We start from the raw sequence: 21,408 nt of genomic DNA, 5'->3' as shown, positions 1-21,408 counted from the left end.
GCCTTCACAACGGCATGTTATCGATGGACCTAGTGGGATGGATTGAGGAATCAGTTCATTTTTCTTTATCGAACAACAGCACCTTGGTCCTCCAACGGCACTCCGAGGAACAGTACTCTAATATTGGTACCATCCCTTTTTGTTAAGTTGTGCTTTCTCTTTTAGTTATTATGTGTTTTAAGTTTGCGTACTTTAGCTTATAACAGTTGCTGTATCTCTGCCTGCGGTTGTACTTCTGCTTGTCTTTTTAGGGAGCTTAGTAGCTGAATTCTTATCAGATATAACAAGACTTAAAATAGCAGGATGAGGTAGTACTGGCACCAAGAAGCTGGAATGCATGTGCTAAACACCATAGGTTCACATTAAATAAAAAGAACTCCGCGTGGTTTCGACCAAAGGCAAAAAAGAACTCTGGTTTGACATATTGATGTACCCCCAAAAGCTTTCAACAAATCCCTCTTCCAGACATGGCCTTAGTGTTTACTGTTCCTTTGTACTCATCTTCTTCTGCGGACCTTCTTTTTTGCTTGGGACAGGGTTCTTCTGGAAACTTGTTCCTCCTCTTCATCCACTGGGGAAAAAAAAGAAATAAATTCCAATGTAGCATATATTCTTCTGTAAGAAGGGAATCAAGAAAGAATTAAGAAGACAAAACAAGTATTTACCGGATATGCTTGTTTACCTTGAGGATTTGGAGAGCAGCGAGATATATTGGTCTCAAAGCTGTAGGGTACCCGTGTGTACAGTATGTACCATTTCCTTTGTTCCTGTCCATTGCGTGCATAGGCTTTGACATGCTGCGCGCCGCTAATTACCTTGTCCATCCCTAAGCCAGATCTTTCCGTGACCATGGAGCTGAGCAGCGCTAGGCTGCAATCCAGCAGTAAATGCCTTGTTTTTACACTCCATAGATACATGGGGATCGTCTCCATGCGGTAATCCTCTAGCTCAAGTCTCAAGAGCTCAGGCACGTCCTCTAGTGCCTTCAGCCTTGGGCAGTTCACAATGGTAAGCTTCTGCAATCTTGGGAGGTTTGTGATGTTCTCTAGGTTTGGGTTGTGAAAGACATCAAGCTCCACAACGCAAGTGAAGTCCTCCAAGGAGTTGAGGTGCTGGACACTGTGTACACCCAGCTTTCTCAAGGCCCTCGCATGGAAGGCGAGCCCTGGAGGAAAACGCCTCAGCTTGCAAGTATCCAGCTGAAGCTCCTCCAAGACAGACATGGATTTCACATCTGGTTGCACTTCCCACTTCCACTCCTCCCATTCCACCATTCCAATCAACTCCAGTTTCTGCAATCTCGGAAATGCCACCTCCACTCCATATGAATGATGGCGATGACGATCATGGCTGGAATGTAGGAACTCATTGCCCACATGCTTGATGAATGGAGCATGGTCAATCTGCAGCAGTTGCAAACAGGGGAGCTGACATAAGCCATTGGGGAGGTGGGTACAACAATCCAGGTCATCCATCATTAGAAACCTCAAGCTCTTGAGGGTAACTGCTGCTGCGGGTGACATCATCCACCTTGGGAGCCGTTGACCACAATATCCTCCAATATCAAGGTAATCTAAGCTAGATGGAGGGCATAACTCATCAAACACCTCCTCTATTCCTCTCTGCTGATCCTCAGCAGTGCCAGCTTCATCTATGCCAAACCTATCATGCCCTACTGTACTGCCACACTCTAACTTCAAATAGGTAAGATGCAACTTGTCACCAAGTCTAGCCTTTGCGGCAAATGAGGTACGAGATACATTCTCCAAACCCTGTACTGCAAGATCCCTGAGCTGGGAAAGAGGGCCCAGCTCTTCCAAACTGCACCAATCACCACAAATATGGGCTGGAAAACCATATAGTTTCCTTATATTTGTTAAGCCATGGAACCCCCTAGGTATGCCGGCATTCATACTTGTGCCAGTAAGGCTAAGGTACCTCAATTTCCCTAGATTTACAATGCCATCTGGAAGTTTCTTGAAACTTCCACATCCTCTGAGGCTAATAAGTTGCAGAAATTGCATCTTGCCGATGTTTTCTGGCAGTCGAGATATATCAGCATATCTTATGGACAAATACCTCAAGTGCTTGAGTTGATATAGAGAGTCAACCAATGCAGCAAAATTTGCATCTTGTATGTGCAGAATCCGTAGACTTGAAAAAGCAATCAATGTATCACTAGGCTTAATCTTGAATTGGCCAATTAATATTAGTGTTCTCAAAGATTTCTGTGCTTGTAACATCCTCCACTGTAATTCACCTGATTCAGACCCTCCTGTTTCTATGGACAGCCGAAAAAACTTCTCTGAACTAAGTTTACTAATAATACCAGTTTCTCCACTTTGGGCTACTAGTGCTTCATCTCCAGACACGTATTGACCAAACGAGCGAACAACATCATGCATGGTGCAATGATATTGATCAATATATCCTCTGTCTGGCTCTATCAAATTCCTCATGATTAACTCCTTATAGTATTGCCTTCCTGATTCTTCTAGATCATCTGATGAACTTCCTAGAACAAATCCTTCGGAGACCCACATGCCAACAATAATGTCATAACCAAACACTATATTTTTGGGAAGGAGAGAATAATGCAGGAAGCATTGCTTCAGACAAGGAGATAGATCTTCGTAGCTTAGGTATACAGCATAGTTTAGCTCTTCGGGCATTCCAATAACCGACCATGCAGAATCATTCAAAACCTTGTCCCAATCACCTCTACTTCTCTCTCGCTGACGCAGGAGTCCTCCCATAACTTTTATTGCAAGTGGCAAACCATCACATTTTGATATAATTTTCATCGCGATATCCTTCAGTGTACTAATCTCAGCTTCTTCTTTCTCACTTGAGATTACCTGCAAGCAATTCAAGATTACAAAAATGGCAATCCCTATATCAGTAGATATAGTGGTTGATAATAAGCTTATCAAGAAACTAAATTCAGTGACCACCTCCATATTCACAGTCAATCACTTTATTCACATTGAGTTGAGAGCCACAATCATATAGATGACTCCTTTAATTCTTTATTCTGCCATTATGAACAAAAAGTACACGTAGAAGATAAACTGCTAGAGCTATTTATTGAATTTTTTTAGATAACTATTATTTTTTACTCTCTTATTTCTTGTGCAAAATAATATTTTCTTAAACAAATTTCATGCAAACCCTACGTCCCTTTTTCTTTTCTTTCAAAAATCTCTGGTCATGGCTATTTCAAGGCAATAAACCTGGACTATTTGGATGCTAGGCCTACTAAATGTTTTTATGACTGCCACCAACATGAGATGGCATAACTCTAGAGGTCGCGACTCGTGCAAATGTTTCTAGATACTACCGATTTTGGGCGACAATCAACTTGTGTACAGAACTGATGTTCACTAGCTTTGCCAGCAATATAGTTTTAGTTTGATCTATATTTTTTATTTCTTAGTTGCTTGATTTTTGAACTCTATATTTACTCCTATGGGCAATGGATTTGCATAGAAATCAACAATGTGTTTGACCGATGCCAAAAATATGACTTTGTACTGAAGAGTAAAAACAATCCAAGTTGGAGATAGACAACTGCATAACAAAGCTTGATGAATGCAAGTGAAATTTGAGGGAAAAGAAGTTAAAACTACACTTTCATAAGAAAAATCCTAAATTGCTTAGCTAGGGGATTTATTCCCAAAAAATTGACTCACAATTCTTCATGAAAAAACCACCATATGTCTATATCATAGACGCCTATTAAGGATGAGTGCAAAACCTTATAGTTTTTGTAAGGCCATATGACATACTACCTCCGATCATATTTAATCGATGCGGGAAAACAGCTACCAACATGCATGCATCTCCACCACGCTACGTCAATCTAATCCGAACGGTGGGATTCAGAATATTTTCTTCAAAAAATTACCTTATGTTATGTGACACCATATGGATTCAGATTTTTTTAAGAGACTATAATATTTGAATGTAGTCAATTGATATGATTATCCTGGGATCGATAAGTAAAAGTTACGTTTCCCAATAAAGCCTATGAACTGTTCCTAAGTGGTGAGGTCAAGTAATGATTTTGCTGATTATGAGACCTAATTTTGTGAAAAAAGTTGATGTCCTTTAAGACACGCATTAGAAATATGAACTTTGAATATTTGCCTCAAATATGACGTGTATTTACTTAGTCTTGAGCACATTAAGCCATGCCATTTAAGTTCTATATTACAAAATTGCAGGCAAAATGCATTAATGAGAAGTTAAGACAGAAGGATAGTTGGGACCTGTTTCTTGAGCAATGACCAAGCATCACTGGCCTCTAGTTTGTCAACATGATGGTAGGGCAGCATAGCTTTCATCCCTCTGGCAACCGTGTCATGTCTGGTAGTGACGATGACTCGACTACCTCGAGCTACGGCATTAACCATGGGTGCTTCAAGCAAATCCTCCCATACTCCATGGTTCCACACATCATCCATCACCAGGAACAGCTTCTTGCCTCTCAAGGCAGCCGCAAGTCTTGGCTGAAGAACAGTCATTGCTTTTTCACCACGGTGGTCACCCCCAGCAAGGGTGATGGCTGTCCTGAGCAGCTCAACCTTGTCGGTATCCTGGTTGACGCTCAACCATATAGTCTTGTCAAACATCTCCTTTATAGTGTCGTGGTTAAATATCTCCCGAGCAAGGGTTGTCTTTCCGATCCCACCCACACCCACGATGGCGACCACCATGACATTGCTGCTGCCCCAGTTGTTACTACCTTTTTTTTCAATTAGCATCTCGACCAACTCTCTCGTGTCTTCTTTGATCTTCTCCCCGACCACACCTGACCGTACATTCTCTCCTGTTGTCTCTCGGTTGGCAGCTTGGCGAGAGGTCAACCTGTAATTATGGTCCTCGTAGAAACCGAGGTTGATGAAGTTGAATTTGTCACCCCTCTTGCAGATGTCATCCAGTCTCTGGTTGAGCATCCTGATGCGGGTGCCAATGTTGTGGGCGAAGAGGGGATTCCGCATACAGAAGAGCAAGGGGTTGAAGCACCCCATGTCAGCTGTGAACGGAGCCCTCTCCATGGCCTTGAGCTGGCATAGGTCGAGGATGTTAGTGGCCTGGTACATGATGCCCTTGAGCTCCTTCACCCACCCACGCACGCTCTGGTCGGTGATGTTTCTTCTATCAGCGTCGGCAAGGAAGTTTTTGAGGTCGCCAAGCCTAGAGCCCATCTTATCAATCTCGTCAGGGACTCCAAGCAGCATGCCCACCTCTTCTCTTGCCATCTCCGCGAGCATATTCTTGATGTAGGATGCGAAAGCATCCAGGACCACCGCCATTTCTTCTAGATTTGCTGCTTTTTGTTTTTGTTTTTACAGAAACAGAGTTAAACTACTGTACCAATTTTCTGCACCGGAAGGACAACAAATGCTAATCAATTTATGAGAACCTAATCTTTATTTTTCAAGTAAAATACTAGCATGCTGGCAGGAAAGACAGTTATGCATGCAAAATGCGAAAGCAACAAAAAAACCCATGAGAAGCTTAGTGGTCAGCAATAACAAGATACAAATTAATAAACGGAGAACCCATGATTAGCTAGATAGACACAGCGACAAAAAACACGTACATTGTGCCTCTTCTTGGAGGAGTTCTCACATCCAGGATGAAGAAAACGAAATTGGGGAGCAAGTATGAAGGAAGTGCAGCTCAGGAGCTTATATTTGGGGAGAGTGAAAGGTGTGAAAAGATGATGAGAAAAACGGAAAAGCATGGTCACTACTCCTGTTCACACCATCCTAAAAAGGAACAAACACGGTATGTCCCTGATACTGTTATTTGTTTCAATAAAATAGCTTCAGAATATGAAGTGTGTAATTTTTTTTATATCTGTAATAAAACATACTACCTTAGTTATTTGACATAACACGTTTTAGCAGTTCAAATTGGGAACGGAAGGAGTAGCATTCAAAGCTGCATGCTGAATATCACAGAAAAAATTTAAAATACGAAATTTCAAATTGGTACTTTTGTCGTGATATGCTTAGTAGGCGTTCTCACCGCCAGAGAAGTCACGATCAAGAGAAGACTTCTCGGAGCCAGCACAACACGGTCAGGTGGCGAAAGGTGCGATCTAAAGGGAGTCTTCAAATGTTTGATAAGTTAATCGCGTTGTGTCGATGTCGATGATTAATTAGTGTTATCTTCTTCTAGCACTACTGGTTGGCACGCTTGTGGAGTTGTCAGGCTGGTTGTTAAAATGAAAAAAAAGAACTTGCCAGGCTGATAATTTTCTATAAAGTGTCAAATAGGACTATTCACGCTTCCTGATATTGTTATGCAATTACCTGAATCTCAAGCCGTTCCTCAAACCAGTCATATACTTAATGCGATCCTTAGGGACTCTTCAACTGTAGTTAATCACGTCATTTGGATTGGGATTAATTAGTGCTAACTTTTGGTAGCACTATTAGTTAGTTAATCATGTCGCTGGGTTGCGTCAGTCTTCGAATGACTGGACACTCGTGGAGTTGTCAAGCTGGTTGTAAAACAGAAGAAAAAAAGTTGACAGGGCTGATAAATTTCTGAAAGGGGTGCCGCTTGACTAGGGGCAGCAGCTTGCTTTTTGGTGCTGACAAAGCAAATCTCTTAGGTTTTGCTTTTTTCACTATTTTTCCTACATAATTCTCCTAGGAATAGCCCTTTAGCACAGGTCTTCAAGGCTCCTTTAATTCATAGGATTTTCGAAGGTATGTGTAGGATTTACATTCTCTGAAAATTTTCCTTCAGACGCCATTTAACTTTGCTCGTGGCAGGAAATTGACCATTTCAGTTGCGGTACTATAGCCATGTAACGAAATTCATGTGTTTCAGGGTCACACAAATGGCGATCAGAGAAGACTCCTCAGAGCCAGCACAACGCGGTCGGGTGCCACGTGACGATGCATGGGCGTTTTTCAATTATCTGATTACTTAATCGCGTCATTTGGATTCCGATGATTTTAGTGGCTACTTTAACTAGCACTAGTGAAGCCTGGCGTTGGCCGCGTCAGTCTTCGAACGACTGACCGCTCGTGGAGTTGGTCAGGCCAGCTTGTAAAGGAAAAAAGTTTTCAGGCTAAAGTTGTCACCTGACTGGGCAGCGCTTGTTTTCTGGTGCGTCGCTGACCGGGCAAATCGCTCAGGTTTTTCCTTCCTTTTTCGAAGCTTTTTTTCCTTCTTAAATCTTTGTACATACTCGACCAGTCCCAAAATAATTGGCACATATAGTTGAGTGAAACCTACTGATGACAACAGAATAATTAACATTCCTGCAGTCTCTCTCAAGTTGGGTCGGTCCAGCTGTCATGTTCCCTAACATGTGCTCATATGACTGGTTCGCAATCTCTATGCCCATGCCGTATGAAATATGGACATCTATCCGTAAATACCCCAAGTCTATCGTAGATTTGCATCCTCGCGTGGATTTCAACTAGGGGGTGTTGACATTGTTGCTGAATAATTAACATTCGTGCAGTGTCTGTCAAGCTGGGTCGGTCCAGCGTCATGTTCCCTAACATGTGCTCATGTAACTGGTTCCCTAACATTGTTGCAGTCTCTGTCAAGCGGGACATCTATCAATACATAGGCTAGTCTTTCATACATGGGATTTCAACCAAGGGACCAATTTAGAACAGTCATGTAGTTTAGTACAGAATTTCACAAAACGACTCTATTCGCTAATCAACACAAATTATATATTTCAAGCTAGGAATATTTGATAGAATCATTCATTGATTGCCACTAGAACATACTTTTAGCATAATCATTAAAAAAACATGTTTGGATGCTACTTGGAAGGATGGATCATTCATTGATTGGCATAATCATGAAAAACTATGTTTGGATGCTACTTGGAAGGATGGTTCAGAACAGGAGACACTCCCATGACCATGGCTGTGATGGGGACGGCGCCGCCGCAACCCTCACCCTGATGTCTACCTCAATTTCCGCTCGTAGCTCTGGGGACAAGCCTACTCGTCTCGCACATCTCAACCGACGTCTCATCTTGCCACCCTTGTCCCAACGCACTTCGACGCCGAGGACAGTGATGATGAGTTGGACCCTTAGACACCGCTAACTGCCTCTAGTAGCTCGTCATTTTTAGGGTGCTGCTCCTATGTGTGTCCCATCCTTCTGATCATGTTCATGCAACATTGCCCATTCCGAGCCTGATGTGGAATGCTTCTTTGACCTCTAATGAATACAGCAAAAGGAGTTTTTTTGCGGGGAAAAAGAGCTGATATATTAAGCCACCGATCTTACAGATAGCACCAGAACAGAAAGCAAAATTACAATAGGGTCCTTCTAGATCTCGTCTTCGTCAACGACGAGCGAGACGTGCCGGCAGCACGCCGCCGCCCCACCTCCCTTCAGCCTTGGATCAGAGGTGCCCAACTCCTCAGGGGGATTCTTCGTCTTCACGGGTAATATCCTTTTTCGAAGCCTTTTTTCCTTCTTAATTAACATTCCTGCAGTCGCTCTCAAGTTGGGTCGGTCCAACTGTCATGTTCCCTAATATGTGCTCATATAACTGGTTCGAAATCTGTATGCGGCCCATGCCCTATGAAACATGGACATCTATCCGTAAATACTCCAAGTCTATCGTAGATTTGCATCCTCGCGTGGGTTTCAACTAGGGGGTGTTGACATTGTTGCTGAATAATTAACATTCGTGCAGTGTCTGTTAAGCTGGATCGGTCCAGCGTCATGTTCCCTAACATGTGCTCATGTAACTGGTTCCCTGACATTCTTGCAGTCTCTGTCAAGCGGGACATCTATCAATACATAGGCCAGTCTTTCATACATGGGATTTCAACAAGGGACCAATTTGGAACAGTCATGTAGTTTAGTACATAATTTCACAAAACAACTCTATTCGCTAATCAACACAAATTATATATTTCAAGCTAGGAATATTTGATAGAATCATGGATAACGAAAAGCGATCATTCATTGATTGCCACTAGAACATACTTTTAGCATAATCATTAAAACCCATGTTTGGATGCTACTTGGAAGGATGGTTCACAACAGGAGGCACTCCCATGACCATGGCTGCGATGGGGACGGCGCCGCCGCAACCCTCACCCTGATGTCTACCTCAATTTCCGCTCGCAGCTGCGGGGACAAGCCTACTCGTCTTGCACATCTCAACCGACGTCTCATCTTGCCACCCTTGTCCCAACGCACTTCGACGACGAGGACAATGATGATGAGTTTGACCCTTAGACACCGCTAGCTGCCTTGAGTAGCTCATCATTTTTAGGGTGCTGCTCCTATGTGTGTCCCATCCTTCTGATCATGTTCATGCAACATTGCCCATTCTGAGCCTGATGTGGAATCTTCTTTGACCTCTGATGAAGACATCAACAAGGAGTTGGTGTCGAGGATGCCGTTGGCCGCCGCTGCAGATCCCGGTTCTGGTGCCAGGCAACTACATTGCTTTTTGAACCCTGTCAACATTTTTCTGGGTCCACGGACAACTTTTTTAGAACCACGAACATAACTTTTCATTTATACATGAAAAACATTTTTTAAAAACCATTTAAGTGGGCTGGCCCATAGACAACAACGCTGATACAGCGCGGGCGGTGTATAGGATTTTGGCATAGCCAACGACTAGATGGGGCAAGTGATGCGGGCACTCAGCAACTGCACCCAATCCGGTAGTGGAAATGAGAGGTAAACACCTTGTTTCTAAAGGAGGATATCAAAGTGTTTCCAGATACGTGTCTGTATTTATGTATGTTCCAAACAAGATCAAGACATATGATTGAGTAATGTGCCATAGAGGTAAAAGAAAAAAAAATCAGTTTCAACATCTAGGAAGAAGAATATATATAGAAGAAAGAAACCACTTTCAACATTCTAGTTCAACTTGGGATTCTTTTTGTACTTTTGTAGGGCTATAATTGCTCTGTTGTTCTTCTTCTTTTTTGTTGCCGGCCATCTGATAAATAGTGATAGTGATTCCATGTGAGCGGGAGATAGGAGGCAGAAAAAGGGTAAACAATCTCCATATCCGCTGCAGCCTTATGCACCTTCTTAAACTCCTTGGATCTGGGAGAAAATATGAATATGCCAAGCATAGTCCACAGAAACAGCCCATCACCGTCCTCCACAACTCCGATGACCTTGACGGGCGGCATCAAGGAGAAGCGATATTCTGTCCTAGGCAACGGTGCTGTGGATAGGCCCGGAAGAACCTCGGCCATATCGATCTTGTTGCGCAGCACCCAACTAGCGGCGGCGTCTCGCGTCCATAGATGGACGGTGAAGCCCAGCACCATGGCGAAACCGAGCACATCGCCGTCCGCCCTGAGGAGGCGTGCGTGGCTGCCCTTTGGACGCTGGAACGTGGTTAGGGTTTGTTCGTCGGTGTCACACGCGAGAACGAGGTCATCATGGAGCAGCTGATACATGGTGCTGCCAACGACGGCGCAGGGCTCCGGGCGGAGTCCGCTTGCTGTCACCATAGGTTCTACGTCGTCGCTCCATTGGCCGGTGAGCGAGGAGAAGACACATGCAGTTTTGTAGCCCGGCACGCAGAAGACGACGGCCACACGGAAGGGGCTTGTATGGCAGTCCATGTGGCGCCGGCCCTCGCCGTGGTCGTCGTCGCAAAGACAGAGCAGCCCGGCGTTGTTACGGCGGTTGCCGCTGGCCTTGCTCGGCAAGAAAAGGTCTATGTCCGGAATAAGTTGGCAGTCGCCGGTGGTGGGGTGCCACACGAGGAAGCGAGGGCGGCTGCCACCGGAGCCGAGGAGGACGTGGCCGTGGCAACGATCGACGAACTTCCATCCGCGTATGTACTTTTTCGGCAAGGAGAGGTTGGATGGGTCGTCGGGTCTGGGGATGTGCAGGAACCTCCGCTGGACGCCGCTAGCAGCATTGTGGAAGAACCCGACGGCTGCGGCGGATGGTTGTTCGCCGTGGAGCGCGCGGTGCAGGCGGAGAAACCTTGGATCACGCAAGATGCGGCGCCATTCCTGGCAGACGGCGGAGGCGCGGATGAGGACCTTGGGATGCGCCGGGAGGTACTTGAGGATCTCGAGGTGCAGCTCGTCCGGCAGACTCATGGCGGTGCTCGCTAAGTTGGTAACTCAGAGGCTAGGTGCTAATTCTTACGCGCGCGCGCGCTCACATGAATGTACGAATTAACACGATGATGTGTTCGTGTGGTGGTGACTGGTGAGCCCCTTTTCGTTCATGTTTATACTACCCTTAGACCATGTCCGATACAAACTCAACTCTAGCAAATTCAAATACTTTGCTCGAAAACTGAATCCGACACGTATACGAAGTGGGAACGCATCAGGTACATGGATTGACAATGTCGAGGTTGGATACAGCTATGCTCCGATGTTTTAGTCTGTTCACTTGGTCTACGAGTGGGTTCGTTAGACTTGACATAAAACAACTCGGACTAACACTGAACTTAGGCTAGCGCATCCCATTAAAATCATACTACATCAGTATATATTAGGCTCCTAACTATTACCAAAATCCCAGACACACCAAATCACCGATCATTTTTGGAACTTTTTTCAGTCACGTACCAGCGCTTTGGACTTTTAAATCATCGTATCAGCTTTAGACTTATTTTTTAATCAACGATCAGCTTTAGATATGAGTCAGCTTGCATGGGACGTCCCTTCTAAGAGCATCTCCGGTCGTTTGAGTCGTTTGAGGCCCCTATGCGAAAATCCGGATATAACAAACGTCGGATTGGATGTAAACAGAGCGTGGGGGCAACATTTTTCCAGTCGCACCCCGGCATTCGCCCATCAGCGGCGAGAGTTTCAAAAAACGTCTTCCCGCTACACAAAAGAATCGCCAAAGTCCGGCGATCGGATCAGCCACATTCCGGCGATCGAAACAGAAACTAGAGGATTACAGGCTCATCGGCGGTCCCGTCCTGAGCCTCGTCTGGCGCGGCATTGGGCGGTGAAGCATCGGCGTCTGCCAGTGTCGCAGCTGCGGGAGTTGACGTCGAAGCGAAGGACAAAGTAGCTGACGGGGGCCGGAAGATTTATTGGCGATGGGCGTCGTACCAAGCCCTCGTCTCCTTGTTTATGTTGGCCTCGTTGCCGCCGATCAGGAACGCCTGGTCGGTGTTCCTCTTGTTCGCCGCGGAGGTTTCCTTGTGTAAGGCAATTCGGACGCCCTGGTTGGCGAGCATCTCCTTCCACCGCAGATGGCATGCTACTTCATGCGAATACCCTGTGTTCAATCAGGTACATCGAACAAGACGCAAGCCATGGAAACCAAGCCAATGGAGAGGGAGCTGAAGATGAAGAAGATGGAGCTCCAGCGCCCCAGCCGGAAGTACCGTCCTCCAGGACAGGAACTTCCGCCCAGATGCCTCCCAGATGCTATCCAGAAGTGAAGAAAACACTCAGTGAAGAGGATCCAGCCGGAACTTCTGCCCCCAAGGACCGGAACTTCCGCCCAAGTTCCGAAAATACGCTCAGAGCCCCCGGGATGTTACTGCAAGCAAAACGGGCATTTTCGGAACTAGGCCGGAAATTGGCCGGAAGTACCGCCTCGACCGGAACTTCCGCCCCTTACGACCGGAACTTCCGCCCCTTACGACCGGAACTTCCGCCCCGCCGGAACTTCCTCCCCCAGAGACCGGAACTTCCGCCTGCACGCGTTACATCACAAAACTGCCCGAATCAGATGGTAACTTATCCCTTCGCCCCACCCACTATAAATAGGCTTGTTGGCTCAGATATGAGATTAGACTTGAATTGAGAAAGAACTTGAGCCTTGCTCTTGCCCCCATGTGGGAACCCCTACCATAGATCCTAGATCTTGTACCACCCGATCTCTTTGTTGAATCCTTATGATCTCGTTGGTGACTTCTATCAATTGTTGGTCTTTTGCTTGCACTTCTATCTTTGGGTCTTTTGCTTGCACTTTTACCAACCTTGACCTTTTCACCCTTCTAGATCTCTTGGATTCGATTCGTCGATCTTTTTGCGGGACTTCTACCAAAAGGTTTTTTCCTTCAACTTCTATCGAGTTGGTGTTTCGGACCAACGAGGACATACCGATTTGTGTGTGTGTGTGTGTGAGAGAGTTTGTATCTCCGATCCCCTTCATGTTCTTCGTGTTCTACCACCTCCTCCATGAATCTCACCCAAATCCGTGAAGATTGGACCTCCCCTATAGGGCTCAGCCCTCATCAGCTGCAATGGAGCGTCCGCCTTCCTCGCACCCGCAGATCCTCGGATTTGTTTGGCGTATCAAGTCTTCCCTGGATCCCGAGTGGCGATGTATCAGATCGTCGAAGTTGGAGAAGAAGGTTGTATGGCGATGCATCGCGGCGACGGTTGTGGTCCAGGGCGTCAGATCTTCGGATCTGGTAGTCCATTGAATTCCCAGCTGCAGAGGGACAGCCTCCCATCCAAGGCATCGAGTGGAGCAGTGTCAGCGGCGTGCCACCTAGCCATTCTGGCCGCCGGGGGCGTGCTCAGGATCCGGAGGACCTATGTGTATTTTTTTATGTTTCTGGATCTTTCTGTCAGGAATGCTGCATCAATATAATCTTTTTTCTCGCAAAAAATATTGAGCTAGATCCGGAACGGTGATCTTCCCTTTTGTACCAGCAATCCACCTGCCTTCATGGAGTGCATATACCAAAGATCTGTTTTGTGCATCTTTGCTGACAAATGATATACTGTAACACCAAGATAACAGGAATAAGTGGTGTTGGAAAATGGAAGCAAAAGATGATCAACCAATGGTATTTTTATGAAGAAGCACTATTTGGGTGATGGAGGGATATTTAGGGTTAATCATAGAGCTGTGAGTTCTTCATGCTTGTCTTATCCACTACATGTCAAACAGATTTATCTGCAAGAGCGGCTCATCTCATAGTTGTTGGGAATGGCAGAATGAGTGATTTTTTGGGGATGTGTGGTGTGCTTGACTGCTTCTGCATCTCCGATAGATAAGTTGTTTTATGTTTGCAATGAACAAAGTTTATTAGTTGCTGGGAGATGGGCTGAAAGGATATGTGTCATGACATTTAAATGGTGGTTTAATGCAGATCTCCAATTTCATATATGAGAAACTAAAACTTGCGAGATCTTTGCACGAAGGCCGGGTTACTAGTTTTACACATGGCACATGGCGCTCAGAGGCTTATAAGGAGTAGAGAAAAGTTCAAAACAACGACGGGACAATGGTACCAGCATTCCCCAAAGCTGCATTTATTGCGGCCATTCTGTAGATAATCAAAACAATTCAGAAAAATGTTGGTCTACATATCGGGTCCTTGTCGTTGTTGTTGTCCTTCTTCGTTTTCTGTCTCCGCCATCTGATAAATACCAAGGGTTGGCTGATATAGCGGGCTGAGAAGTAACTTGTTGCCCATTAAAATGGCGACTCCAGCTGAGCGGGAGATAGGAGGCTGAATACGGGTAAACTATCTCCATATTCGCTGCAGCCTCATGCACCTGCTTGAGCTCCTTGGATTTGAGAGAAAACATGAATATGCCAAGCATAGTCCACAGAAACAGCACTTCACCGTCCTCCACAACTCCAATAATCTTGACGGGTGGCATCAAAGAGAAGCGAGAGTCTGTCCTAGGCAACGGTGCCGTGGATAGACCAGGAAGAACCCCGACCATGTCGATCTTGTTGCGCAACACCCAAGTACTATTAGTGTCGTCTCCCGTCCATAGTTGGAGGGTGAAGCCCAGCACCACGGCGAGCCCGAGGATATCGCCGTCCACCCTGAGGAGGCGCGCGTGGCTGCCCTTTGGACGCAGAAACTCGGTTAGGATTTGTTGGTCCGTGTCGCATGCGAGAACGACATTACCATGGAGCTGCTGATACACGGTGTTGCCAAGGACGGCGCAGGGCTCCGGGCGGAGTCCACTTGACTCTGGAAGCGGATGCCACGTGTCAAAGGTGCTCCATTGGCCGGTGAGTGAGGAGAAGACACACGCGGTTTTGTAGCCCAGCACACAGAACACGACGGCCACTCGGAAGGGGCTTGCATGACAGACCACCTCGGGGCCATCGCCGTGGTCGTCGCAAAGGCAGAGCAGCCCGGCATTGTTACGGCGGTTGCTGCCGGCGTCGCTCGGCAAGAAGTGGTCTATCGCCGGAATAACGTGGTGCTCGCCGGTCATGGGGTGCCACAAGAGGAATCGGGGGCACCAGCCACCGTCGCTGAGGAGGACGCGGCCGTGGCGGCAGTCGACGAACTTCCATCCCCGTCTGTAGCTAGACGGCAAGGAGAGGCTCGCAGGGTCGTCGGCGCCGGAGATGTGCACGAACCTGCGCCGGACGCCGCTAGCAGCATTGTGGAAGAAGCCCAAGGGCGTGGCAGATGGTTTGCCATGGAGCGCGCGGTACAAGCGGAGGAATCCCGGATCGCGCAAGATGCGGCGCCACTCTCGGCAGACGGCGGAGGCACGGATGAGGATCTGGGGATGCGGCGGGAGGTACTTGAGGATCTCGAGGTGCAGTTCATCAGGCAGAGTCATGGCGGCGCTCGTTAGCTAGGGCAGCCAATTCTTACGGGCACACATGAATTTACGATCCCGGTATGATCGTGTGGTGGCGAGCCCCGTTCGTTCTTATTTATACTTCCTCCGACTGTTACATCGCACTTAGCAAATTAATGGCCGAGGCAAAGTGGCAAACACATGATTAATTAGCCCATGTCTAGTCCAACGAACCAAAGCCCACTAGACCATGTAGCTATCACGGTATCATGGATCACAAGTCTCTGCATCGCACATACAGTTTCACTCGATGGGAATTAGTTAGTACTCGATCGGCCATAGATGAACTGCACGTCCCGAAGTTAGAGCATCTCCACCAGCTCGATAGTATTTTGGTGGCTGGCATCGAAAATGAGTTCGTACCAGCGCACCCACAAAGCGCCGGCGCTTTTTCGAGCCCAATAGAAGCGCCGGTAATCCCGTGCCAGTTCCTTCGCGAAGGGCGTGAATCGGGCGTGCCGACACTTCGCGGCACGACGGTTTCGCGAGCGGGGGCACCTAGTCAGCGAGAGGACGCGACGGTTCGCATTGGAAACGGCGCAGGAAGGTTGGTCATCGGCGTTAAAGGCCTCCCGCGCATAAACCGAAGCGGCGACGAGGGCGGCACCTGGCCACACGGCGTCCACCCACCTTTCCCATGCGCCTTCAATGTGGGTCCACCGCCTCCCTTAAAACCCCACCGGCGCGCACTTCTTTTCTTCCCAATCTTCCAGCCCTAGCCGCCATTGTCGCAGACGCCGCGCAAACAACCACCTCTCCCACGCACCCCACCGACGCCATGGCGCACAACGACAAGGCCAACGGCAGCGGTGGCGGCGTGCTCCGCTCGCTGCAACTTACCTACGACGAGGCGGCTGTACTATAGTGGCAGCGTATCCCAGTGCCAGTACAATATTAGCTGCCGCATGGGTGGCACGTCTCCAACGCCGGCTTCGCCGTGCCACCACCGCCGCTGGCAGGACCAGAGATGCGCGCCATCATCAAGGAGCGGCGGAATCGTCTGACGCTGGTGGAGAGGAACCTACCGGCGAACGCGCTCAACAGCCCGCCGCACGTCCCATTGTACTTCCCGCAGGCGGAGTGCATGGCGCCGGAGGCGCCGCCTCTGCAGAGCGCGCCGGCAAGGACTACGGCGTCCGGGAGCTCGTGCACCAGATCGTCAGCAGCCGGTGACCGTACGCGCTTGGCCGCCCCCGCGCCTCCTTCGGGAGGCGTCGTCATCCGCGATGGGGCAAGGCGCGCGTCTTCTACTCCGGCTCATCGGACTACGTGGTCTGACCAACGCCGCCGCCTCAAGGAGAAGGACGCCGCGACCTCACCACCACTTCTGCCGCCGAAGAAGCAATGGTGGGAGAAGGAGGCAGAGGCGCAAGCGGCCCTCCGTGGCGGCGACAACCCGGACGAGTTCCCCGGCCAGAACTTCATCGTCGGCCGCTCCGTCGAGGAGGACTACCGGCAAATGACGATGGACCCACGGCATGCGGCGGTGTGGTCTGCAAGGGACCACGGCGCTAATTTCGTCGACCTCGCCGGACCTTCCGAGCTGCCGGCGCCAAAAGAGTAGGTCAACGACGACGGCTGGTCCTTCGAGACATCCAGCGACGACGGCGACGATGGCAACAACCTTGACTTCAGCGCCTTCGACGCATGCCGCTAGATTTTTTTAGTTTTTTAGTTTAAATTCAAGTTACTTTTGTATAAATTTCGTTCGAATTTTGTATGAATATCGTTTTCAAAATGTCATATTAAGTTTGAATTTCTGTTGGAGCTTCCGTATGTGAGGCGCCTGTGTGGAACAGCTTCCCCAAATAGAGAATGCTCTGCCGGTGCCTCCATACAGCAGTGCCGGCGTCCTTGCCGGCGCCTATTTGGGGCCGCCGGTGGAGATGCTCTTGCCTGCTGACTGCTAGGGCAACCCTGCTGCCGCCTCTCTCCGCTTTGCTACATATGCCACCACGCCAGGAGATCACAGAAGAATAACATTTCTATATATATGCATATCCTCCAGAGCTGCAGCACCACAAGAGTGCAATCTGGGATACTATATGGCTATACCTAAGGTATGGAGTGTGTATTAATATTGCAATTCAATCCATGCATGCCACTAGTTAGTTTTCTTGTTGGTGCTAAACCGTGTAACTGGTATCCCCAGTGCTTGTTCGCTGCTCTTTATATAAAAGCAGGGCATTGTGCATTTTCTTCAAGAAAATAATAGACTATGGAGTTATTAAAAGACAAAAGCAAGAGGTGCAATGAGGAGCAATGGAAGTAAAATTCAAATATTATTATTAAGAATGAACAGAAAGACACCCCCTTGAAAAGATTAAGAGAACGACACCAATGATTTGTCACATTGAACTTCTATATTGAATTACTGATGCTATATATGTTCTGTCAAGAAAGTTCATGCATGTATGTTGTTCCGTAATTGTCATCTTCCTCCCCCGCCTATGGTCAAATCATGGCTGTGTCTATTATCCAGATTAGGTGGAGCGCGCATACCTCGGGAGATATAGTCTATATATATATATTGTTAGTTCTGATTTTTCACCCTAATACACATATTTCCACATACACAACAACTTTGCATATACAAGCAACCCTGCCTGATAAGTTCAATAGGGGTTTAACTAAGTGCATGTTCAACCAGATTAGGTGCAGTGCGCATTACCTGGGGAGATAGAGTCTATGTTTACTGTTAATTCTGCTCTTGCACCCTAATACACATATTTCCACATACACGACAACATTGCATCTACAACCAACCCTGCCTGCTAAGTTCACGGAACACATTTGTAGTTTACTCTGATCTAAGGCACCCACCAGGAAGCAAGAACCTGAACCTGTCCGCATTCTTAATCAAATAGGACGGCAGATGAACGGCAGAGGCTGAGCTGGGTATGGGTCCCATCTTCTTGAACAGATCTCTGAAGGTGTACTCTTCAGGGAGCATGTCAAACAGGTCGTCCCCGCTGCATATGACCCTCTGGATCCTGGCCGGGTCGAGGAAGCTCTCCCGCCTCACCCTGTCCGCGTGACTGTAAGCCTTCATCTTGAACGCGAACTCCCTGATCTCCCTGAAGCAGAAGCTGCAGTGCCACCCGGCGTCGGCCAGAATCAGGTCGCTCTGACGGGAGTGGCGGTACCCCGTTCGCTCGTTGAAGAGATGCGCTGTCGCCCTCCAGCTGCTGTGGTCCACGGGGAACTCGAAGGAGTACATGTAGTTCTCTAGCTCGAGGTGCATCACCGGCGGCACCCCGTCGCACCACCGCAGCAGCTGCACAGTCTCTGGGCTCGGGATCTCGTCGGCGTCAGCCATGACCAGGACGTCCCCCGTGGCGATGCCTGACCTTCTTAGCAGGGCGTTGAGCGCTCGGCGGTGGCTGGCCTCCACGTCGAACGGCTGTCGACGATGATCAGGATCCAGCCTACCGATCGGGAGCCTGTCGTAGAGGATCTTTGAACGCGCAAATGCGAACCGGTTGAGGTTTTGTGAGAAGGAGAGCGGCTTGGGGATGCCGGTGAAGGTGGCGTTGGCCTCCAGGATGACGAACTTGTGGACGTACGGGAAGAGCTCGCGGTAGCGGATCTCCAGGATGTCGAGCTCATTGTTGAAGAGGACGGCGTCGAAGATACGGCGAGGGGAGGATAGGACGTGCCAGCCATGGAGCTTGCACAGCTCGGCCATGGAGGTGTTGGGGGCATAGTAGTGTGGGATACGGGTGAAAGGTTTAGGCGGTGTGTCCCACAGTGGCCGTAAGAAGTAGGTGATGCTTTGGTGGTACTGGGCGACAGCAATGACACATACCGAAATAAGTAGAGCAATGGGTAGCATCAGCTTGAGAGATAGAAACTTTCCTATGGCCGCTGGCCGATTATGGGAGTTCCCGGACTTGTGTAGTGGAGGTCTCATTGTACGTGTCTAGCTAAGATGAGATTCACATATAAAAATAGAAATGTATTTCGGGACAACACGATGAATCACTCTTCCCCCTCCTGTGAAATGTCGCAAAAATCTGATGTAACCTGCATAACACAACAAAAAGAGCAAATGGTCGATGAGCAAACAAAACTGATACAGCAACCATTCAAATACAACATTACTTAGACAAGTAATGGGACACTTATTAGTATTACGTGATGATGAAATAAATATCATTGACACTTTAACTTAGACAAGTAATGGTAAGATGTATGCAAGGTTGCTACAAATGTGACATATGAGTGGGGGCATTACATACAAGTCAGGAAGGTTCATTAATTGCATTATTTTTTTTCCCTGTAGGATTACTCCCACAATCAAATTACCTGTGATTTAGGTTTGGCCAAAGTCAAATATTGTGAAATTTGACCAAGTACATAGAAAATATATCAACATCTGTAATATCATATGAATATTCTTAGAATTGTCAAGCAACCTACTTTCTAGTTTTTAGGAAACACTTGAAGTAACTCTCTAACTCTGTATAACATCTGCAAGCCTAAATAAACGAATTAAAGTATCTGGCAATGCAAAAAGAAAATCGTTAAAGTTAGGAACATGAGACCTAGTTTCAAAGCCCTCATTCATACGAACTCGACGTGCAGACACGTATTATTGATTTATAAGATAAACCAATTTAAATTCTCGGAATAAGTAACTAGTGTGATGATGTTAGTATGAGGTGGCAAACTTCACCCTGCACGCATATGTTGTCGCTATAGAAAAAAATCTCATAAAAATCCTATTTAAGGAAAGCAAGAATGATAATTAATTTTTGGATTTCGGCAAGAAATGCACAGCTGTGGATTGAGAGGAGTGAGCTACTACTTGGAGATGGTGGTCGTAATAAAAATTTCATGACAAACAGAAGAACAGCACAATCGATCAGAAAAAACATCGTCGACGACTAGCACACAATTACTTGCTACGATTGAAGTCTATTATTTTTTGTTGCAAGAGAAAGTAATTCAATAGACTAGTATTAACCATACATAACTAGATCCTCAAAAAGAAAATATACTACAGTATGCTGGATTAAATTCCTCAAAAGATAACACACAGAACTGGCTACACAGAGGCCAAAACTTACGGAGTGTGATTGCAAGTGATGATCGATCTATCTGTGTGTCCGATCAGGCCACACGGAGATGGAACAGAGAGAGACTTGGAGAGACTTGGAGAGAGAAAAAGAGTGGCGCACCGAATCCCGAAGAACCGGATGTAGAAGATGAGAAATGGAGGATCCGTGGTGTCGCCAGACTCGATCGCCTCCCACCTCCAGGAGGAAGACGAAGATGGAACGGTCTACCCACCCACTCGCTCTGAAACTTGTGATGTGCGCCCGCCGGTACCTATTTCCGCCGCCCCCCGCGTCCCTTTCGATCCTCCTCGTCCACCATGCAAAATTCCAACATCGATTGAGACTCCGTCTGTACTCTGTTACGTGTCATCTGTAAACACGATGAGCAGAGAAAGTTTTGTTTGTCCTATGTTCCATGTGTGGGCCCAACTCTATTCCTTATCTTCGGCGTGCGTGGACGGACGGCAGCCGGACTAGAAACGGTCATTTTTGTTGCTTTGTGCCACTGGCACCACACGGAAGATGAGACACGGCCAGGAAAATTCACAGCCAGGGGTTATTTGGTCGTCGCGTGCCTCCAGCTCAATCCGGTGTCCTTCACCTTTGTGAAATCTTCAAGCTTAAATTATTTATTAAGTTGGTTATGACGGTGATGCTGAAATTCAGACTTTGCTTCGCAGCATAATCAAAAAATTCTTACGAGACGTGAACAAATTCAAAATCTAATCTAAAAAAGAGCAAGATCCAAGATTTAATGTATAAAATGCGAGCGACACAACAACACAACACCGTCTCCTTCT

At 47.3% G+C, this 21,408-nt stretch overlaps 3 protein-coding genes across 3 annotated transcripts; all 3 read right to left on the bottom strand.

Moving 5' to 3' along the window:
• Positions 1-497: 497 nt before the first annotated feature.
• On the bottom strand, positions 498-5,318 carry LOC127299392 (putative disease resistance protein RGA3). Its single transcript, XM_051329350.2, has 3 exons — positions 4,272-5,318; positions 683-2,858; positions 498-571 (listed from the first exon to the last, which is right to left on the bottom strand). The coding sequence occupies exons 1-3, from the start codon at positions 5,316-5,318 to the stop codon at positions 498-500; spliced, it is 3,297 nt and encodes a 1,098-aa protein (XP_051185310.1).
• Positions 5,319-9,926: 4,608 nt separating this feature from the next.
• Positions 9,927-11,099, bottom strand: LOC127303404 (uncharacterized). Its single transcript, XM_051334144.1, has one exon. It carries the CDS (start codon positions 11,097-11,099, stop codon positions 9,927-9,929), a length of 1,173 nt encoding a protein of 390 aa, XP_051190104.1.
• Positions 11,100-18,168: 7,069 nt separating this feature from the next.
• On the bottom strand, positions 18,169-19,464 carry LOC127299391 (uncharacterized). Its single transcript, XM_051329349.2, has one exon. It carries the CDS (start codon positions 19,456-19,458, stop codon positions 18,346-18,348), a length of 1,113 nt encoding a protein of 370 aa, XP_051185309.1. The 5' UTR covers positions 19,459-19,464; the 3' UTR covers positions 18,169-18,345.
• Between the last annotated feature and the right edge of the window lie 1,944 nt (positions 19,465-21,408).

The sequence above is a fragment of the Lolium perenne genome, chromosome 5 (genome assembly GCF_019359855.2).
Source record: "Lolium perenne isolate Kyuss_39 chromosome 5, Kyuss_2.0, whole genome shotgun sequence".
NCBI lineage: Eukaryota > Viridiplantae > Streptophyta > Magnoliopsida > Poales > Poaceae > Lolium > Lolium perenne.
This window is presented reverse-complemented; position numbering and strand designations above follow the sequence as displayed.

What these genes read in the sequence shown, in the direction of transcription:
- LOC127299392 (XM_051329350.2), bottom strand. Translation starts at nt 5,318, where the DNA reads ATGGCGGTGGTCCTGGATGCTTTCGCATCCTACATCAAGAATATGCTC. An exon ending in GGTCATTGCTCAAGAAACAG is followed by an intron (nt 2,859 to 4,271) that starts GTCCCAACTATC and finishes AATTGCTTGCAG; the next exon opens with GTAATCTCAAGTGAGAAAGA. An exon ending in CTGCTCTCCAAATCCTCAAG is followed by an intron (nt 572 to 682) that starts GTAAACAAGCAT and finishes TTTTTTCCCCAG; the next exon opens with TGGATGAAGAGGAGGAACAA.
- LOC127303404 (XM_051334144.1), bottom strand. Translation starts at nt 11,099, where the DNA reads ATGAGTCTGCCGGACGAGCTGCACCTCGAGATCCTCAAGTACCTCCCG.
- LOC127299391 (XM_051329349.2), bottom strand. Translation starts at nt 19,458, where the DNA reads ATGAGACCTCCACTACACAAGTCCGGGAACTCCCATAATCGGCCAGCG.